Source organism: Drosophila biarmipes, chromosome 2R (genome assembly GCF_025231255.1).
Source record: "Drosophila biarmipes strain raj3 chromosome 2R, RU_DBia_V1.1, whole genome shotgun sequence".
In the NCBI taxonomy this organism is placed as follows: domain Eukaryota; kingdom Metazoa; phylum Arthropoda; class Insecta; order Diptera; family Drosophilidae; genus Drosophila; species Drosophila biarmipes.
The window spans coordinates 22,067,541-22,089,188 of record NC_066615.1 but is presented as its reverse complement, the minus strand read 5'-3'; the positions used below and the strand labels follow the sequence as shown (position 1 = coordinate 22,089,188).

General features: G+C 44.3%; 1 protein-coding gene across 1 annotated transcript; it reads left to right on the top strand.

Annotated features, from left to right (window-relative positions):
- Nucleotides 1–3,637: 3,637 nt before the first annotated feature.
- LOC108022339 (protein Rae1) lies at nt 3,638–4,861 on the top strand. The gene is made up of 2 exons (XM_017091201.3): nt 3,638–4,152; nt 4,205–4,861. The coding sequence occupies exons 1-2, from the start codon at nt 3,757–3,759 to the stop codon at nt 4,814–4,816; spliced, it is 1,008 nt and encodes a 335-aa protein (XP_016946690.1). The 5' UTR covers nt 3,638–3,756; the 3' UTR covers nt 4,817–4,861.
- The last annotated feature ends 16,787 nt before the right edge of the window (nt 4,862–21,648 follow it).

The window sequence follows — 21,648 nt, the reverse complement described above, 5'->3', positions numbered from 1 at the left end:
AGGTGAGCGGCGCAGGTGAAATCAACCATTTAACTCCTCTGCCAGCGAGCAGAGCCACAAAAACAGTCGGCCACAAGAGCAACAATCGATGGTGGCCAAAAAAGGAATATCAAAATGTGGCGCGGAAAGAGGCTTTAATGGAACGTTTGATGGAACACCAAAAAAAAGGAAAATAGATCTCTGTAGGGAGACCCTTAATGCACCCTCTAATAATCGCTTGATATAAATATAAGTTCAAAATATGAAAGATAAGATATAAAAATAGAGTTACTGTTGGTCTATGCTAGAAAACAGTATTTTTAAAATATTTAAATATCTACATAGTCTATTTAAATATCATTCTTTTATTTTAAATAAAAATTCAAACTACAAAGTACTACAATTTTGTTTTGTTTTATATAGAATATCTTGGGTAGATGTTGCTCTCTGTAGACAATTTAAGATGGTTTAGAATTCTACTTATATACTTACTTTCTATACCAGTCTAACATACCCTAGAAAATACCCTGGGAGAGCCCGGTAATAAAAGTGCGCGAAAAATAGCGAAAGAGCGAGTTTGGTTTCTGCATTTGCGTTTAATTACGAAATGATCCAAAGCGAGTGAGGCACAGGAAAATCGATGGGGATGTGGTGATGGTGGATGGTGGGTGGTGGGCAGAGGGCGTTGGGTGGGGAAAACAGGAGGGGGCGAATTCAGGGGATGTGGCGCCCATGTCAGCGCCAATGATCCAGCAGTGGACAGGCCGTTGACGTTGCTAACCCAATTAAACTGTCGCCCGACTGAGCAGATAGCATCCTGGCACGCCCCCATGGAATCCCGCTGCTCAGTAACCCCATCCACCAGGGAGAGGGCGTCCCCCTCAGCTGCAATTCGGTCCCTTGGCCAACCGAATGAGTAGCAATTGTTTGGGCTCCTGCGAACTGGCACTTTGCCCAAATAAACCGCAGGAGCACAAGCCACGCTTCAAGGCCTCTCCCCGCCCGATTTTCCCTCGCTTCGCGGCGCTTCAATTGCAATTTGGCTAAACTCCTTTTTAATTTCGACCGCACTTCCGCCCCACCGCAGTTGACGCCTTGGATTTGAGCCACACTCAGATATGGTGGAGCGAGAAAGATCCATCGGAATAAAGGTGTTTACTAGGAGATACATCCCCAGAAAAGTTACTCTAAGATTATGGTAATACCTATAAATTAGAGAGCCGATCCAATCACGAAGAACATGTTATTCGCTTGTGTGTTTTTTATATATCTTTATGATATATCTTTCAAAAAAGAGGGTACTAATTCTACTCTACTAATATTTATTAGGGCAACTCTAAATTTCTGTATATTAATTAGTTCAATACTACATAGGCTCTTTAATTTAAATGCTTTAAGGAACTTCAATATTATTCTAAACGTTTCCAGAAATTGTGCCATAAATTTGTAAACTCAAATGCCTCAAACTTGTGTTAAATTTCGTTTCGTTTCACAGCTGCGACCTGAAATTGAATCGAATGTTTTGTTTTAGTTGTCGCTCCGCCTGCCGAAAAGTCCCCTTTTCGGGCTTAACTTTTAAATTCCTGTGGCAGGACAATTTTCAGCGCCATAACGGCGAAAATTTCATTAGCATCGGGCTAGACATGCCGCACAAAGGGCGCTGAAAAGAAATCCCTGGGATAAAGCGTTTTATTCAGTCTGTCTGGGCCAAATCAAATTTGGCCAAATGTGCGCAGCGTGTCCCGAGCATCTCGCAAGAATGAGGCGACTTCGGCTGGAAAATCCCTCGCAATTTGAAGCTCTTTTAATTGTCTTCTCGGGAGGCGCCTTTCTTCTATATTTGTGATGTGCAAATATGCGAATATTGTTTCTCCCTTTCTTCTGGCACATATACTCCCAACTTTCCCTGTTTATCCTCAGCATTTTGTGTTGACTTTTAGCAGCGGCCTTGAGCGGGTTTAAGGCACTTCCTCCTCGGCTGCCAGTCGACTTTTGTTGAACTTCGTCGAAGTTGGGCAAACAAATGCATTCCTCTGGTGCTTATGCAATTATCCCAGCCAAAACGAGCAAAATCCTGCTTTCAGCCTTGTTTTTCTGCCAAGTTGTTTACTCAATCGAACAAATTCCCTTTGCCAGGTCTTAGCAAAGCATTTTTAATTAGCCCTGATCGGGTTTTCATTGATGGTTGATTTTGGGTTGCACAAGGAAAATAACCCAAAAGTCAATAAATATTTTGATTTAATTAATGTTTAATGTAGATTAATGCAATGCCGCTTCTAACGCATTGTGTGGACTCAAAAACATAGTTCTCAATAACAATGGAGAGGAGCAGGCCACGTAAATAAATACTTTTTTCGAAACTTTACCTTTTTCAATTACATTAATGTCCCCCGATGTTTGTGTAATTTTTTCCCTGGCTGGCTGGATAATATAATATTTATTAAGTGTAAATAAGATTGCTCTGAATTATGTTGCCCATTTGGGAATTTAATTATCAGCTTTTTGCTGGGCCTGGCTTTAGAGTCTTTCGCTTGAACTTAATTTGATGAAAAAGTTGGCGAGCAACAACTGCCAATTATCAAAACAACAATTATAGCCAAATGAGTTAAATAAGTTAAGCGTGAAATTGCAAAAAATTCAATTTAAATAGTTTGTTTGTGCACCTTCGCCCCTCCAATATCTGCCATTTGCCGCAATTTATTTGATGCCAGACAAACATCAGAAATTAGAGGCCGCTGGCGAAACATTCGTTTCATCAACGCGGCGGAAGAGTGTTCCATGGGCGTGGAGGGGGCCGCTTGTTCGGATGAGACGTAGCACAGCACGCTGTTTCCTCCAGGCCCAAAGGAGCATCCTTTGTTTGTAATTAATTTCAATACAGCAAGGCATTACAAGGGAAACTCAGTAAATTTCAAAGTACGCTGCGAAGCCAATAAACTCGGGCGAGCGGCTTCCAGGGGCGTAGAGGGGGGCTCAAACACTCGCAAACACATGGTGTGTAAAATACATTGTGAATATTGCACGCGGGGCGCGTGAGATGAAAGAAAATGCTGAAATTTAAACCTGGAAACACGTGGGGAAAGCGGGGAAAGTTCCCTGGGTCGGTGGGGGCTCATTCCCACCCCCAACAGCGGCGTTTTACTTGGCCCATAAAAGTAGTTAAATTATGTTGACTGAAACACAGCGTGTGTGTGAGTGTGTGTGCGGGGGGCGTGGCATGCCAGGGGCGGTGGGGGCACCGCACCCCCTGCAAATACCGATTCGTATTTTTGCGCCAAAGCAGATAAAAGTAACTTGCTCTTCGCCATTTTAGTTAAAATATTTGCACGTTCGCAGGGCTTGCACGTCCATGGGCGGCGAGGGGGGCCACTGTTTGGTTTGCTGTTCATTTTATTGGAATTCCCTCTCGCATATTGGCCGGGGAATTGTTTCGCCACCGCCCTTTTCTCAACTCAACTTGTATACAAATCCGATAATACCAGGGCTTGAGGGTTCCCCATTTGCATACGTTTCTAATTTTCTAAATGTAATTTAAGTAACCACACTATGCTTGAAAATCTCAAGAAGTCCTGTCGATTAGAGGCGTAGAAAACGGTAGGTCCTTGGTTCATATTTTTCCACACTTTCTGGTAGAGAAACCTTTTGAGTTTTTGGTTTACCATCATTTCTGTTTTGAAATGTATTTCATTCCCCACTTTTAAGATTATTCGCTAAATAACATTATCACAAACAAACAAAACCAAAAAGTATAAGCTACATAACTGCGGAATCCCCATCATGTACCAAGCAAGCCAAAAAAGCGCAGAGCAGAGGAAGGATTACGAGCTGCCCGATCCGCCCAGCGACTCCGTTTCCGCCCTGGAATTCGCACCGGGAACGAGTTCCTGGGACGGTATCTGCGCCGGGAGTTGGGATCAGTCGGTTCGCCTCTGGGAAGTGCAGTCGGATAGGGTGGAGCCCAAGGTCTTGAAGGCCCTGGATGGCGTGCCCTTGGATGCCGCTTGGAACGACTCGGGGAGTAAGATATACCTGGCGGATACCAACGGCTCCGTGGTGGAGTGGGACCTTGAGTCCAACCAGCTGAGGAAGGTGGGTGCCCATGAGCGAGGAGCTCGCACCTGCCACTGGGTCGGTTCCTACCTGATGACCACCTCCTGGGACAGGACCATTAAGGTTAGTATGAGGGAGTTCATGATGACATATTATTCCCCTATTTTGGTAGTAGTTCTGGGATCCACGCACTGCCTCGGAGCTGGCCACAAAGGATCTTCCCGAGCGCAGCTTCGCCGCCGACGTCCTCCACCCAGTTGCAGTGGTGGCCTGTGCCGACCAGTCCGTCCTGGCCTTCAGCCTGGACGGGGGACCCGTGGAGCAGGCGCGGCTTTCGTGCCCGGGACTGGGCAACCATCAGGTGCGATCCCTGGCCATTTTGCAGAGCAATGCGACCGGTCAAATGAGCTGGTTCCTGGCCAAAACCAATGGCGTGGTGTACGAGCAGAGTTTGACCAAGAGAAGCGGCTGTCTGCCCACCAGGTGCCACCGCTCAGTCGGATTGGACGGCTACCTGGACACCCATGTGGTGAACGAGGTGAAGGTCAACAGGGTGACGGGCAACATGGCCACCGTGGGTTCCGACGGGGTGTTCTGCTTCTGGGGCAACCGCATGGCCGGCAAGTTGATGCAGAGCCAGGTGCACGACCAGCCGATTACCAGGTGCTCCATCAGCGGCGATGGCCAGCTGTTCGCCTACGCCCTGGGCTACGATTGGAGCAGGGGACACGAGCACTTCGACCCCAACAAGAAGCCGCAGATATTCCTTAGACCTTTCGTGAACTAGAAGGCTTCACACCCAACCATATCTTGTATAAAAAGTGTTTGTTTATGGCTTATTGTTGTTCAATTTGCTGGGAAAGATCCTGCTCTTTGAGACTCTGCCTTTTCTAATTGCAATTAGCTGAGCTCTGTGTCGGCTCAAGTTTGATTGAAATATTGCGGGCCATTTTGCATGCAGCTCAAGTCGGTTTCCTGCCTGCCTGAGAGCCGAATCTGCTCCTGCTGCTTCCCGTTCGGCGACAATTAACAAACAGTCAACTAATGCTCATAATGAGCTTGCATGCGATTAATTTTCCACTTGAGCTGTTGGATTTCACGCAGCCCTCCGCCCGCTCCCCTGCCCCGTGCACCGAGTGCGCTCCATAAATCATACTCCATTGTCGGCGAGGAGCGAGGAGCACAGGAGCCGGGTCTTATCTGGTCGGAGAATTAGGAGGTGGCAATCGCCTCAAACTCCCAATCTCCGAGTCCCCCACTTAATGCCGCTTGGAGGAGCCGAGCCGAGTCCCGCATATCAGAGCCTCACGTCAGATGTCACTAATCTAAATTTATGCAAATTGCCAACTGTCTGACTTGGCTCACATGCGATTTCCACTGCCGCCACCGGCAGACTCCAAGTGCAGATCCGGAGCGGGGAGCAAACGGAATGCTGAAAAACTGAAAGAGACTTTGCAACAGTTGTAAAAATGCAGCTAAATTCAAATTTGACATGCAGCAAAGTCCGACTTGGAGCTGAAGTTGGAGGCGGAGGCGGAGGAGTCTGGAGGATCCGCGGATGGAGGATTTCGCGGACTGCCTTCATTTGGGATGCAGAGCAGCTAGCTGCTACCAGCACCAGCACCAGTTACCAGTTACCAGTTGAATCAGCATCCGTTCGCCTGGCAAGCTCTTATTAAATTAAAACGAAGGCGTTTAAGTGCCGCCCCGGGCCACCATGCCAAGATTCAGAGACTCAATCTGATATGCAAAACATTTTTGAAATAACTCAGCCGTAAACAGTTTCAGCCGGAGCCCGGTGGATTCCAAGAGGAGCGCATGTCTCAGCCGAGCTCAACTCAGAACTTCTCTCAAGCTTAGCCAAATTAATTGAAAAAGTTACACGCATCGCTAGCTCCTCCTATCCAGATTCTCCTTGTCCCCCAGCCCCAGCTCCTCCTCTGCAGCAGGGCAGCTCGCCAAAGGAGTCGGAAACATTCCAGCTGGCCGAAGGATTCGCACTTGATTAGTCGCCCGGTTGGAGGAGCGATGCAACAGCGGTTTCTGGGTTTCGATTTCACTTAAAAAAGGTCTCTCACAATTGAAGTGTAAGTCGAGCAGAAGAAACCTGCATTGGTAATACACTTTAGGAGCAGTTATGTTTATGTAGATACTTATGGCAAATTTAAGTAAGGTCAATCATGGTACTCTTTTATAAGCCTTTTATAAGTATCCGATCAGCATTCTCCAGAAGCTTACAAATAGGGAGTTACTTGCTATCATTTCTATAATTTAGATAAGATTTATACTAAAAAAGTAAGTAAATCTACCTAATACTAATACCATATGTGTTTATACCGCCTTCGTGGATATCTGAGTTATTGTTTTTGGGAACCTCGCGATAAACTCCCAGCCAGTTGGCCATGTTTGAGAGCTCGCGCTGGAGTTGGCTCAGTGCGCATTGCCTTTCGGTTTCATTATCGCGAAAGCGGCACGCGATGCCAGAAAACAGGGCCAGAAGCAGAACCAAAAGCGAAATCCGCATTGGCCGTCGTTTACAAGTCGGCGCGTTTGTAATCGCTTGCAGCTCCATTTTCCCCGAGCTGCCCCTTCTGCCCCGGCCAAGTTGCAACATCCAACAGCCAACTGCCACTTACGTGCCCATATGCAAAGCGACAAAGTGTGAAATTTCACTGAGCGCTGCCCCCACATGGGAATCGCGGGCGGAGAGGCTGGGAAGGATGGGGAATCGGGAGGCACACGTGTGCGTCTGGAGGGAAGATTCCAGTTGACCAGCTGCCCGTGTTTGCATAAGCCCCGAAAGACCTGGTACGGACCAAGTTCTCCTTCTGGCTAATTAATGCAGCACTGGGGATTTACTAGCTTAAGGGTCAGAAGGGAAAAGGAATTGATTGTAGGGAAGAGAAATATTTCCCAACAGGGTCTCGTATAGAAATGGAACTGATCTTTAGGCTTCCTACTTTAATTAAAAATTAACAACGAATGGTATTTCACAACTTTTGGGTCACGAATAATACTAACAAGGTGTTAGATTAATAAAAAAGTTGCAATGGAGTCTATATATATTCAACACATTATTATTAGTGGTATAGGTAGTATCGATAAGAAGGAGTATTATTTCTTATTTCCGAATTATGTAACAGTGTAGAAATACAACCTTGTAACTAGACCTTGGGACACTTCAAGAGCAGCCATAGAGAAGCTATAAATTCGATTTTCGGCGTATCGCTGGCTGCACAAAGAGCTCCCACTTTCGGCCAACATTTGTCAGCGGCTGCGCCCTTATTTTATTTGCACTTGTCTTCAACTATATACCCCCCACTTGGCCCATCTGAGATGTAACAATTTCAACCTATAATTTATTCAGCTAAATCCTTTTGCCGCCACGAGCCAAGCGAAACGAGCGGAGCAGTGAAAATAAATTAAATGGAAATCATTTGTCTTGCTCAACAAAATATCACGCAAATGGGCGAAAGAGAACTAGGTGGGGTCTGGTCTTCCCTGGTTTTCCCTGCTCCTCCGTGGCACCCAACAAGTGGCAGCTCAGAGGGAAATTTGCATAAAGAAATAATATTCATTGTGCGAGGGAGAGGACTGGGCAAAAGGATTTGAACATGTCAGAATTGTCCTTGACGGACGCTAAAGTGGATAAGATGATTTCCCCTATTCCCCCTGGACCTAACCCACGTTAAAGTTCCTTATTTTCCCTCAGATCCATTACTCCGCTTAAAGACGCCTGGAAGTATGCAACAATTTCGGGGCTTCTTGCCTGACCAGCCGCCAGTCGGCTGCTAAACCTTTGGGGCTTATCACAACTTAACTATATGGCCGCTCCGTAGCCTGGCAATTTCCTCGTGCCACGCCCACATAAACAAGGCATCCGGCGGTCGAAACTATCTGAAAATCTCAGTCGGGCCAGAAAGGGGCGATTAACAAGATTAAAAGCGCCATTAAATGCTTTGATTCGGTTCTGGCTAAGACCACGCAACCGCAGATACGCAAATGTGGACGAGGCAGTGGGGATGTGAGGATGTGCGGCTACAAAGATACTTTGGGACGTACACAGAAGGTGGAGTCCAGAAGGCGCACCCAATAATTTATCCCCTTACCCAGAACACAGAACTCGGAGCCCGCCTCCCAGAATCCGATTCTTGCTTAAGGGAACACATGTTTGCGGCTGCAGCCACAGCTGCCGCCGCAAACATGTGTTCCCTCGGATACAGATACAGGAATGCCATCTGCTCCCTGGCCAGGACGTAAATTACGCAAAATTTGCTGTTAAGTAGTTTAGCGCCAGCGGCAGATACATTCGCAGCCCGGAATCCCCGAAGTTCCCGAAATCCCTCAGATTGATTTAGGTTGCGGGTTAAGCTCAACACTTGATCCCCAATGCCGAATCTCGAACTAAATTATATATTTTGGGGGCTGAGGGCAGAACCTGTTCGGTTTCTGAGGGGAATAACAAAAAGTTGGACACCACACAAAAGTTTGAGTTTAGTTTGCTCCGCACATCCGAGAATTGTTCGCTCTTAATGTCGTGCTTTCAGCTTTTTAATCCCAAATTAAATTGGAACAATGCAGAATGCGAGTCACACGTTTTTAATTGGGAATACATAAATGTTGGCAAACACAACAACTTTTGCTCTTTGCAATTTTAATGTGCTTAGGTTTAGTAATTTGCAAATGTGTGATAAAGTTCGGAGGTGAGCCATATTTGGAAATGAAATGAAATAAAATCCAATTTGAAATGCAAATAAAACTAGCTTTTGCTTTCACGTCTGTTTGTTCAAACAGTGCGTTTCGGAAGTGTAGAATTTGGTGGGAAATACATTAAAAATTATTACGATCACTTTGAAATTTTGTATTGTAAAGAGTATAAAACTTTCTACTTATTATTTAAAAATGATATGATAACAAACATACTATAATTTCTTAATCACTTAATTAATACTTAATGTCTTAATCGATCAATTAAACTGTAGTATTTGTAATAATAACCACTTAATGGACCCAAAAAATAAAAAAGTTGTATTTTGTATATCCATTTATTGAAATCGTAATTTAACAATTTATCTTTCTTAATTTTACATGCCGCTTTAGTGGCGTAGATATACAGCTTCGTCCTTCGGCGTTTCCAAAAAATATGCAACATTTTAAAGTGAAATTTATTGCATTTTCAGTTTCGCAACCGTTTGCCGGAATTTAGCAATAAATGAAATTAAACAATAGAGCGCGGCAACCAGCGCTAAATTGCATTACAGTCGCCGGCAAAATGGCAAAGGGCAGTGGCATAAATGAGCAAAAATAATTTAATGGCGAATTGCAGTGGCATTAAGCCGAAGAGGGCGCGCGGCGAGCACGGCGGCAACTAATTTAAATTGAAATTAAAATTGATTGTTTTTTAAATGCGTCACGTAGGCAATCCCAGGGGCGGAGGGTTTGCGGGGTGTTGCAGCCACGTCACTTGCAACAATGCAACAGTGCAACAGTGGGCAAACAAACAATGGCCGAGCGAAAAGTGCGGAACGCTCAGAATGTTCAACAAGCAAACAAATTCGTTAACAAATGTTCGAAATTGCAGCGGCAACAACGGGCCGTCGACAATGTTAAAAACAAAGGCAAAACAAAAATTGAAATTGGCCAGCTATGGAGAGCCCGCTGGAAGGGGGCTATTGAAACAATAACCGAACAAAAGCGACTATTGGTATGCCCTTCGCTGTCCCTTGTCAGATGTACTCATTATAAAAGGGTTTTTATTTTTTACTTAAATATTTAACATCAACAACTCACAGTTGAGACTTGTAGAAAAAAAAATAAAATGATAAAGATATATTCGACTTAGTATAGAGAGGTTTACCAAAGGTGAAATGATATTGTTATATTTCATACTAACATTTACCTTCCTACGTATTTTTTATAAATTTAATAATATAAATGTGCATAGCCAATATTTTCTATACCAACCAACTAATTGTTATTTGAAACGAAATAGATTTTTAAATATTTCTAAATATTATGTTTGCTATTTATTCATGAATTTTCTTAAGGAGTTTAAGTATTATAAATAGGTTGAGGAACCCCAATAAACGATTCCATTTAAGGAAAACCTGTCTAAATATTTGAAAAAAAATAATTGTATTCCATAAGCACTTGATCTAGACAGGCCTTGAACTGCGTTAGTCATCGAGGCTGAATTTCCGGGCCCAGGAAAACACAGGCAACTGAGCTAAGCCCATTTTCGCATTTCCACAGCGCGTGCCGTTGGGCACCCTTTGCTGTCTCTTTCTCCGCTGGATAGCCCTCTCTGTCGCACCACCACCACACACTCACCGAGTCACCCATACTTCGGCATCCACTCAATTATATTGCGTGCTTTGTTTGTTGTTGCCGAGGTGGGGAAAATGGGGGAGGGGTTTTCCCGGGGGTGTTCGGCGGCCGGCCTCTCCCATTGTATTTTTAGGAAATTGTTGCTAATTTTTTGCGCATAGCCAAATTGAATTTTGCAGCTGGCCAACGTTGCATGGCTTTTGCCATGCCGCACGTGCAGTTGGCCAAGTGGTGGCACAGCAACACCCACAGCAGCCGCCACTCGCCACCCGAAAGGAAACCCCCGTCGGGGGAGCTCCCACACCACTCCACCCACCGTACGGCCCATGTATAATTGCCACCATCATCATCATCGCGGGCACTAATATGGCTTGCCCGCCCGGCTGTTTCTTCCATTTTATTTCGGCCACATGGATGCTGCCCAATTAACCGACTTGATGTTGGCTTTTTATTTCTGTGTTTAGCGGCCAATTTGGCTAAATGTTGTCAGTGCAGTAAGCACTCATTTTATTTTATCCCCGGCTAATTGTCGGCCCAGGCCAGCGGAACGTGCCTGCCGCGGAACACAACAAAGCCATCAGAGACCCATGGATGCTACGGGGGTGACGAGCCTCTATAAGGTGCTACTCGACTGGAAAATATTTCCCAACACGGCGAAGTAGCTATACTCACAGTGTGATTTCATATTTTCCGAACCGAACAAAATAGATGAAATAAATGGGCACCTTATTCTTATTATGACGAAATTTTTTTATACTGGGATGTTTTAAATTTTTATTTTATAAATAATATTTTACTATATTATTTATCAACAAATAAATATCATTATACATATATATACAGTGTTGGAAAACGTAGTATAACCTAATTCAGGTACTGAGATCGTTCTCTTCTGTTTTCAAAAGATAGAAAAGTAGTAACATAACATTCATGTTTACATAACGAACAATTTAAATATTTGTAAGAGTATTAAAAATACGAAACAAAAAAATAAATAATATATTTACTTTGATCAGGTAATGATTGATACATATTTCCAGTTTTGTAAGGCATTGTCATTAATTAAATATAATTATATAAGTCGGTAATTGTATTTACAATGGTTGGACCGTACCACTCCATCGCTCTTTGGGCGATACATCAGTTGATGGTTAACTTCGAAAAAGCTTTTTAAAGTCTCAACTTTTGAGAGGAGGGCGGTGCCAAGTGGAAAAGTTCGTCCGCTGTTCAGTGTTTTTAAGGTTTCCTCTTTTTTCGTTGTAAGTGCAACTTCCGTGCCATCAATAGTTTTTTAATAATTAAAACTGCGCCAAAGCAATTAATTTTAAATTTTAAAAAGGCCACCCACACACTCTCCGCTGAAAGTGGCTCCCCCGGCCGGCAGGGGGCGCTGCTGCAGCTGAAGCCAACTGCGGTTAGAAAATATGAGACATGGAGCAAAATGTCTGGCGAATGTCACTTGAAAAATGTAAAAGCTCCGCAGACCCTGCAGCGAGGGGGGCTGGGAAATGGGAAATTGGGGTGCTAGGTGGGCTTGATTGTGGGCGGTCGCGCAATGGGGCGTATGCTCGATGTTGGCAAAGGCGAAACTTAATTAATTTGAGTAACTTGGCAGTCGTCCGATCTGGAGGACCCCAACCCATCGCTTCCCATCCATTTTCCCCCCACCCTTGGGCGTCTTTGTGGAACTTTGGGTGTGGCATGAATTCTTAATAACTGCGGGCCAGGGCGGGGGCAGGGGTTGGCCGCCCGGGGAGGGGGCGTGGCTGCCGCAGAAATACAAAAAAATACAGGAGAGCTCACAGTGCAACCGCCCCTCATTTTAATAAAAGGGTTGCAAAGAAAGAAATTACGGAAACTGACTATGTCAACATAATTAACTTTGAAGTGAGAAAAAGGGGACTCTTTTTTCCGGAAAGGGATGTTAGGAAAAGCCGGGCAGGAAAAGCAGAAAAAGAGCTCACCCTGCGCACATATGGATTCATCTCGTTTTAGTTGCCAAAAAGCGCGGCTCCAAAAAAGATGATGGTCCTGCAGCAGCCCCTGCTCACCGAATCTGGCAAATGGCGTCGAGTGTTTCCCATAATTAATTTTAATGTGTTTTTTAGCGCCTTTCCGGGCGAGCTGAGCCCAACTGAGTTACGGAGGCCATTTGGCGCGCTCTTCTAGTTGCCCAACTTTGGCAAAAACAGCATCTGAAATAAGTGCGAAATTACTTACGGCTTCCTTTTCGCACTTTTGGCTCTATTTCAGCTGGCACAGGTGACTGCATCCATCAGATATTCATAGCTCCGAGATGAAAATACAGTAAAAGTGCCTTAATCTTAGGTGGCTTAATTTCATTTACCATCATTCAATCACTCGAGCATGCATTGTCCGGATTTTTAAACCTGTCTTTTCTCTTCAATGCACCTGTTGGCCAAACTTTTTGATTGCCCAATTTGCTGCAAAAATATGCCGACGTCTTCCAAAAAAGGAAAGAAAATTGGAATTTTAAACATATGTATAAAGGAGAGCCGAGGAGAGCTCTTAATTTGGCCATTGTGACCGCCGGTGGGGCCACATGTGTCTGGCTTCTTGGCCAATTCTTCAGCTGGAAAGTCGGGAGCTCTCTATCTGCAGACTGCAGCTAATGTGCAACAAAATAAATGGATATACTGACAGCTCACTTGGCCAGGAGGAAATCTAGTGTGGGGCGATGAATTGTTTCAGGGGTCTTCTGCAAGCGCTGACCACGATGACTTTTAAATTGTTTTATTGAGGTGCCGAGCTGGTCAGCAAGTTAAGCGAGTGCAAAGTAAATGAGCTCAGAAGTCCATCTTCCAGCTTAACAACCTCTTGCTGTCTGGCTTGGGAGTGGAACTAGGTTGCTTTTCAGAGCGTTTTCTTAAAAAATATAATAGAATTTAAAAAACAGTAAATTAAGAGAAGTTTTGGTCAAGAGAAGTGCTTAAAATACTTCGATTTATTTACCTAAACTTATGTTTGTATTACTTACAATAGTTTGTTATACAGTGGTTCCCAAGGATGATCTTTTCCTTTCAAATATTTGGTAGACCTGCATCCCCTTCTGAATGGCAAATCCAGCCATCCTCTTGTCGGGATCTCCTTAAATTCCACTTTTGTGCCCCAATCATGCTGCCCCGACTTTGTGCCCTGTCATCAAATGGCGTTAAACTTCCACCCGATGTCCTAAGTGGCTCACAGCCAGCCTCAATATGCGTCGCTGACATGTCCAGCATGTTAGCCGGCTCCTCTCCGTTCGGTTTGGAAAATGCTCATAAAATGTCGCCCGGAAAACGGACCCTAAGCCCCTGTCAGAGGGAAGGCATTGAGAGGGAGGCGGAAGAGTCTCCCGGTTGCAACATCATCGTCCTGACCTCGGGCCATCTGAAGCTCGAAGTGAAGCAATTTACGTGCTGTGCCGTGTGCGATGGAAAGTTAATGCTCTCCGTCGCAGATTAAAACCGAAACATGCGAGCGGAACCACTAGTTTCCTAGCTTGCCGGGTGGAAAGCGGAGTATATTTTCCGGTTTCGGAAAAGCTGCGTTGCCGTGTCATATTAGCACATCAGATTTCCCCAGGAAAAGCCGGGATTTCGAGATAGTTTCGCTCGATTGAAAACTTTATCCTTGGCCAGCCCAGTTTGTTCCCCCGAGTTTCCATTTAAATCATAGATAGAAAAACACAATTCATTATTTAACCCTGCGGCATTTTCAATTACCCTGGCTGTTTACAAATAGAACTCGAGCGAGGACCAATATTCCAACAGAAACAAAACAAAATCGATTTCATCGCCAGGCGTTTTTTCAATTAAATTCAGTATTTTACTCGGCGCTCATCAGACAGCTCCGGCAGCATCTTCTATTAGCTTTTCCGCCAGCACTTTTTGGAACCCCTCCCCGACACTCGGAACGGTTATTGAAATTGTTTCGAACATTTTACGCCTTCAGTTTGGGAAATCGCTGGGTGGTTTCGCCAAAGGAAGGGGCAGGTCATTCGATTCTATTGCCGAAGGCGGGAGCCCTGTTTTTTTTATATTTTATTGGCATCTCAACTTTGTCACGTGTCAATATGCAGAGATGGGTTGGCGAGGGAGCCCGGAAAAACAGCAGGAGGGGACTGGAATAGAAGCGGCACTGCCGGCAGCTCATTTAAATTTTAATTTGGAAGGCAGTCGAGTCTAGGTCTGTGGATCCCCTGCTTCCCACACCCCGGAACTATATCCCCCGTATCTGTTTTTCGGCAGGACTAAGTTTTCGCCATTGACAGTTGCGTTGCGCAGAAGTTTCTGCGGAATTCCCATTATATTTCAAAAGCTTTTCCGGTTGACTTTTGGCCGGGCTCATGAATTCGTTTCAGTTGAGCTTTGATTGAATAACCGAATGACATTCGTCATCGGAGGAGGCGGAGAAGATTATCATACTGAATTTTCCGATTTTAATAGGAACTACCTAAAGTTAGGTTTGGTTATGTCAGAAGTCAAATCGGTTAAACTATGATTGGATAGTTTTAAGAGTTTTATTATTTTTATTAACAAACTTAACTATATCTTTTATTATTTAAGATTTTTTCTAAAAATTAAAAGATTTTAAAATTTTAGAAAAAAACCAAATACAAAATACCGATCAGAATAAAAAACCTAAAACGTACATTGTATCTTGGGATCAGTACCTATAATGCGATTTTTAAGACATCATATCCAATACTTTAGAGTAACTTTTGTCAATATTCTGTTATAAAAATAATGTACAAAATATATATTTTTTTTTAGTAATAGAATCTAGATGTTATGATATCTTTTTAGAATAAGTAACTTCAAAATAATGTTAATATTTTTTCAGAGGTTTTACTAACGACCCATAACCGACCATGGGATAACCAGGCAGAACCTTCCATATTTATTGCCTGGCCCACATTTCTCGCTTTATTGTGCAGTGCGCAAAAACAGAAAAATAAAGCATCTTTAATCGATTTATGAATTGTTGAACACGTCCATGGCTCCGGCGTATTGATGCATTGACTGCATTGAGTGATGCCCAACACGGAGGCAAACAATGGACCAATTTCATTTAAATCGCATAAATTCAAATAAATAACAGCCAAACAGAAGTGGGACGCGGAGGGGCAGGCGAACGGAGGCGAGTTCCGAGATTGTGGAGACAAAGATTTAATAAAATGACACAAAAACACGCCGGGCAAACATAAAAATCAATAAACAATAAAGTTGATTTATGCGTCAAAGTGTCAATTGGCAGTAGCGTTCGCCGCTGTTTCCCTCCGTGATCCCCGATTTCCCCGCTTTTCCCCTCGATTTCCCACCCCCACTCCCCTTTCATTCTCAGCGATGGCAGCGGGCTGCCATGGCGTATGCGTAATTGCATTTGACAGTGCAACCGGTCAGCATTGAGGCCTGTGAGGCGGCTGAAAACGCATTTAAGTGCTTCATTCGATATTCCGATGATGCAGCCACGCCCCTGCACGGCCAACGCCCCCCTTTTTGTATTTGCCGTTTTATTTCGAAATATTTTCCACCATTCAAATGAATGATTGAGAAATATGCTTTTGATTTTATTCCCATTGACCGGCAACAGTTGCAGATCGTGTTGCACTTATTGCTGCAGTTGCAGATTTGACATCCAGCGGGGGAAGGGGTTCCAGAGGGGCTGCGAAGGGGGAAAGGCGGGCTCCACAATTCATCTGTCAACCAAATCAATTTTGTGGCTTCAGCCATTTATCTTTGTTAGCGCTCAATTGACGCAGCCACGGCCGCTGCCACCGATACAGATGCAGATACAGATACAGATACAGATACAGATACATCTGCCTCTGCAGATACTGATTCTCGTTCCGATTCTGTATCCGAATCTGTTGGCCACTGCCATTTTGGGCTGCAGCGACTAATTGAGGCGGCCGAGCCGCTGGCTGATTGGAATTTAATTGGGTTTTGCAGCTTTTGTTTGGCCGCACAGTTGCAGTTCGGGCCCAGGAATACGAGAACATGGCATAAATTGTTGATGCCAAATTATGGAAATGAGTCGGACAAGTATCGGGTTCAATTTAGTGTAAATTGATGAAGGGCCAGATTTATGAATAATCGACTTGGTGAAGGCCGATGACTGGCGCTTGTCATGTGTACATGGGATTTTTCGTGATTTTGACACTTTATATGGACGTATTTCATCCCTTTTAGGGGGAATGGCACTGAGAAAAAGTTCTGTTCCCGGCTGTTTCAAACAGACAACGACCGAAATGGAGCCACATTTTGGTGTCACCGCAAGTAGCAATTCCACATGTGGCTGAGCACATCCTAGGGGCCATCTTCTCCTGGGCTCAGACCCACTCAGCTGTGCTGAAGAGCTCTCCTTTCGCCCTGCCCTGTCGGTCCATTGTCCACGTAATCAGCTCAAGAGCGATTATCTCTGTGCGGGCTGTATCTCCAGATTGGGGACTAGACTAACCCACTCCTCGGAGCTGCGAACCCGGCTCGTGTGCCAATAGAAGGGGCCGCAGCTCGCTTTTGCATTTCGCATTTTGCCGTCGCCGGCTGAAAACTGCAATTCATCAACTCAAATCAGAGGAGACAGGGGCCCGGCGATCCACACGTCTAAGTCTCCTGGCGGCAGTTTGCCCACCCACAGTGGCCACAAGTCAACGAGGTGATTTGCATGCAGCCATGGGTCTCGGCTTTGGCTCTGGTTTTGGTTTTGGACCGGCTGGAACGGGGATTCAGGGGCAGGGAGCCGGATTAGACGCGACACTGATTGGGCCCGTGACCAGAGTTGTCAGCGTGACGTGTGCTTCAGCTGGGGTTCATCCGAGCGGCATGGCAACCCTGCACAGGGTGCGGGTATTGCTTTAAAATTCCTAATGCACCTAAATTTGTTCGAAAAATTATTTTATTTGGACTAGATTTTAGCAAAATTGTTGCAAAGCATAGGGAGATACTTAACCTATTTCAACCAGAGTTGTCATCGTTACTAGTGCATCAAGTGTGGTTCATCCAGGCGGTATGACGCCCTACTTTATGCAAAAGATCCTCACAACTATAAATTATATCATGTTTGTTACCATAGGATTAATAAATAATATTATATCTGCGTTACATAATTTGAATTAGAAATTCTGAAATAAGGGCACAGAATTAAGATTTTTTATCTCGTTTTACAATATTGCTTAAAGTAGTGCTTCTAAGTAAAACAAAATATGGAAAACGTTTTTTCAGAGGGCTTCTCAACAACCGAATGAAGTTTTTTATCTTGTCTTACACTATTGCTTAAAGTATTGTTTCGAAGTAGAATAAAATATGAAAATCCTTTTTCAGAGGGAATTTCAACAACCGAAATCTATGGAGTCGCACGCGTAAATTCGGCCAAGCAGTCCGGGACCGTTCCCTCCGACCCTATCCAAAACCCAATAGCCGTCCCCATCCATTCCCAACCCGTTTCCATTTCGGGACCCATCCGCATGCGTTACGCAAATTGAATTCGTTGGCCGAAAATTTATGCAACGTCGCGTCGGCCAGAGAAAACAACAAATGCAGGGGCTTTCGATGGGATGGGGACGTATAGAGGGGCCCTATAGGGGGACATATCGGGGACCTTCGCCGACTGCCAGTGTGTGTATTTGGACAATGTACTTGGTGGCAGTGCGATATCGACAGAGCTGCATTCGTCGCAAGTTGGCAGGAGCAGCAGCAACACCACAGGAGCAGCAGCAACATCACAGCGGCGGCAGCAACGGCATTTGCTGCTGCAACTGCATGTAAAACTGGCAACGGGCGACTTCAGAGAAATTTATGCTTTGTTTTGCCTTGGCGATACATGGAACATCAATTCTCGTTAACTTTTCATGCACGACTGGGCGATGGAACACGAAATGGATATGCATTCTCGGTTCTTTGCAGAAGCACTCGACCCAGCGAAAAAGCATTGCGCAAAAACAATCAAACATCCAGCGGGAAAGCATTGCAAACTGAAAGTTTCCTTTTCAACGAGAGTGAATATTTAAATTAATAACAATTTTATGGGGAGGGCTTAACACCAGAGCAATTGGGACATCGCGGGGAATTTAACTGAAAATCATTTTACGCTTGATAATGCCAAACACTTATAAGATACAAAAAAATACCATTGTTCAATACCAAATTTACATATTTCAATGGCAGAAACTAAACACAATAAATTTTCCGTGGGAAATTAAAATTTATATTAAGATGTATGAGCATGTACAATGTGCAGTGCATTTAGTTTCTTATCAATACATCGATGTTTAATTTTCTATGTCATAACTTTAATTGCAAGCCCCAACACAACTGCTAAATGGAAACATGTTCTTGGATTTAAGAATAGAAATTTCTTAATTTCTTTTTTTGTATGCACTCAATGGAAAGTAGAAATGAAAAACATGCAGTTTCTCCGATTGTGTGCCGTATTGATCACTTAATTTAACTCATTTAATTTTTAGAATCTCACAGCAGCTGTGTTCGATTTATGACTAACCACAACACATTTATTCGTTTGTGCAAATTTATCAATTGTTCCTCTCGGATTTGGCCCAGACTTTCCACCCAATTGAGCATCAAACACGGCCGACTTGCTAGGAACATAAACCACAAATTCGTTTTATTAACTCACCCGAGCCACAGACGACCAAGACATATAAAACATTTTTATTTCGTTATGCATGAAAATGGGGAAAGTGGGGGAGAGCCAGGGAGAACCGGGGGGAAAATGGGGAGCACGGGGCCTGCGTGGGCGGCTGGGAAATATGCAAAGCGCCCTGACCTTCGTGACAAAGAGCACAACGACAAGTCACAACAATTGCCTGGGCCATTCAATAAAAATGTAAATTAACTTATCAATTACAACGCCCAAACAACAATAAACTGCACGGCCGTTCGGGGGAGTGGCCTACTAGGCACGTGCTCCGAGGCCCCAGAAGCCCCCACCACCCAAAGTCCCCAGAAAAGCGTCCAATCTTGTGGCCACTTCTCCGGCCGGAGTTCCTTGGCCCTCGTAACGGTTTTCTTATGCAAATTGCCAGCGCTAAAATATTCCGGGCTCATAATTTTTATTTCCGTTATTCGAGTTTCAAGATTGTATTGCATACTTGTTGGCGCATCGCCCCGCCCGTTCGAGAGCTCTGCCTGCGCCTTTTGGGAAATTTGCCTTGCTAATATGGCCGAAAAGGAGCCCAGTGTCTGCCAGGTTGTCTGGTGACTGCGCTCTTCTTTTTCTGGCCAGCCAGTTCCCGGGGCAATCTCCATGCTCTCCAAGCGGAGAGGGCACAGGCCCAGCGTGGGTGGGTCCGAGATATCGTGGACATAAATGACATAAGTTACGACTGGCAGATCTGATAGTATCTTAATTTAGAGAGTGGGCGAGGGCAGAGCTCAATGTGACCGGGGCCACTATCGGGCTAAGTGATTGTAATGGGCCCTAAACAAAACAGGACAATTTCAGACAGTATCGAAGGAGGCCTTTCTAGGGCAGCTGAAAAACTTAAACTTAAAGTGATGAAGAAATATTCATCTTCAACCGCTTTGTAGAATGTCTCTGTTATGTTTAAATTTAACATTAAAGATCACTTAATAAAAGTTTATTAATATTATTATTATTATAATGATATTTAACCTTACATTTCAAATTACTTTTTCAATGAGTGTTCAATAATGAGTTTCAAAGAATATACGTTTTTTATTTAGGTTTAGTATTCATAACTTCACCAATCGTAATTTAATTGTTTATTAAAATAAATAGGAATATTAATAAATTCTAAATATATTTATTGGTAATTAGTATTAAAAAGTGTAGTATCTATGGCTCCCTGGGGCTAAGTTACCACAGTTTTTACGACCGTTCCTCATTGGTAGCTTAACACCTTCATGCAGTCTGGCCGAAAGGAATGTTCCCGTCACTGCAGAGCCTCCCACAGAATTTTCACACACTAGGAGGCCAGAGGTATTATTCCTGCCCCCTCCAGTGCCCCAAAACCCCCTATTTTTCCTGGCCAGGTCCAGAATTGAAGCATCACATAATCTGAGGTGGCCACAGAAATGCAGGCGGGCACGGAAGTGGTCAGCGGGCGGAGTCGGAATGATTGTGATGAGGGGCTTGGGCCTCGGTTTGGGTTTCGGCTGGGCTTTGGCCTGGTCATGCAAGGCGCATTTTCGCATTGCTTTCCAGCAAGTCAGACAAATTATGACCACGATTTGACTGGAAAACTCTTCGAGGAAAAGGCAGCTCCTACTGCCGGTCAGGCGATAAGCTTTTGCGTGATTAATGAAATGTGAGGCACAGGGGCACAGGAATGGTTCGGGAAAGAGTTGCGAAAGGCAGGCCTTTCCATAAATAAACAATTAGGTCTCGCCACCAGCAACCCACTGGGCACTCTCCGCCCGACAGTCCTGACTTACTGGCTCACAATGGGCGGGCTTTTCCGCTTTCCTAGCTGCTTTCCCGCCGCTTTCCCCAGCCCCCGCCGTCTAATTGACTCGCACTCGCCCAATTAGAACTCGTAAGCGGGCACGCTTTGCCCATTTGAATTTATATTGAAATTTAATTTAATTAATAGAGCGACTGGAGACAGAGCTGCGCCTCGGCATGGGCAGTCCCAGTCGCCCACCAGGTGCTGGGTCCATTTCCCATTTTCTGGCCTATCGCAGCGGGAAGTGTCAAACAGTCAACTCAATAACTGTTTATTTCGGTTGGCACATTGCCAATTTCGGCCTGGTTGAGTCAGCTTGCAATCGTTTTTTCTCTCCACTTTTGGCCAACTAGAGCAGTTTATAGTCGTATATTGTGGCTTTGGAGACTGGCAACTCTTTGTCTGCTGGGCCCTGGATTCGCATTTTCTATCTCAATTGGCGGTTTGCATTTCATTAGCCTGATCAAGTCAGCAAATTTATGGCAATAAAAGGTGTTAAGAGCTGGGGAGTATCGATTTGAATGGTCTTGACTGGCTTTTGTTGATATTTTACATACAATACTGATGTCCATTTGAATTGATCTCTGTAATCACTTTTTAGCTAGGAAGTAGGTTTCTTATTTATGTATTGGATTAAAATGTAGGAACCCAGACAATCTTCTGACCATCCTCATTATAAATATGTAGTTAAACAGGTAGGTAAATTGTCTCCCAACGAATGAGTAATGCAAACATTATAATAATTATATTTCAACAACTGTTTACTTTCTTAAGTGGCTTATCATAGATCACTGTAATTGCCGCACTCTAAATTCCTGGCATAAATCAGATCATTTCAAAGGCATTTTCCGCCCCTGTACTAT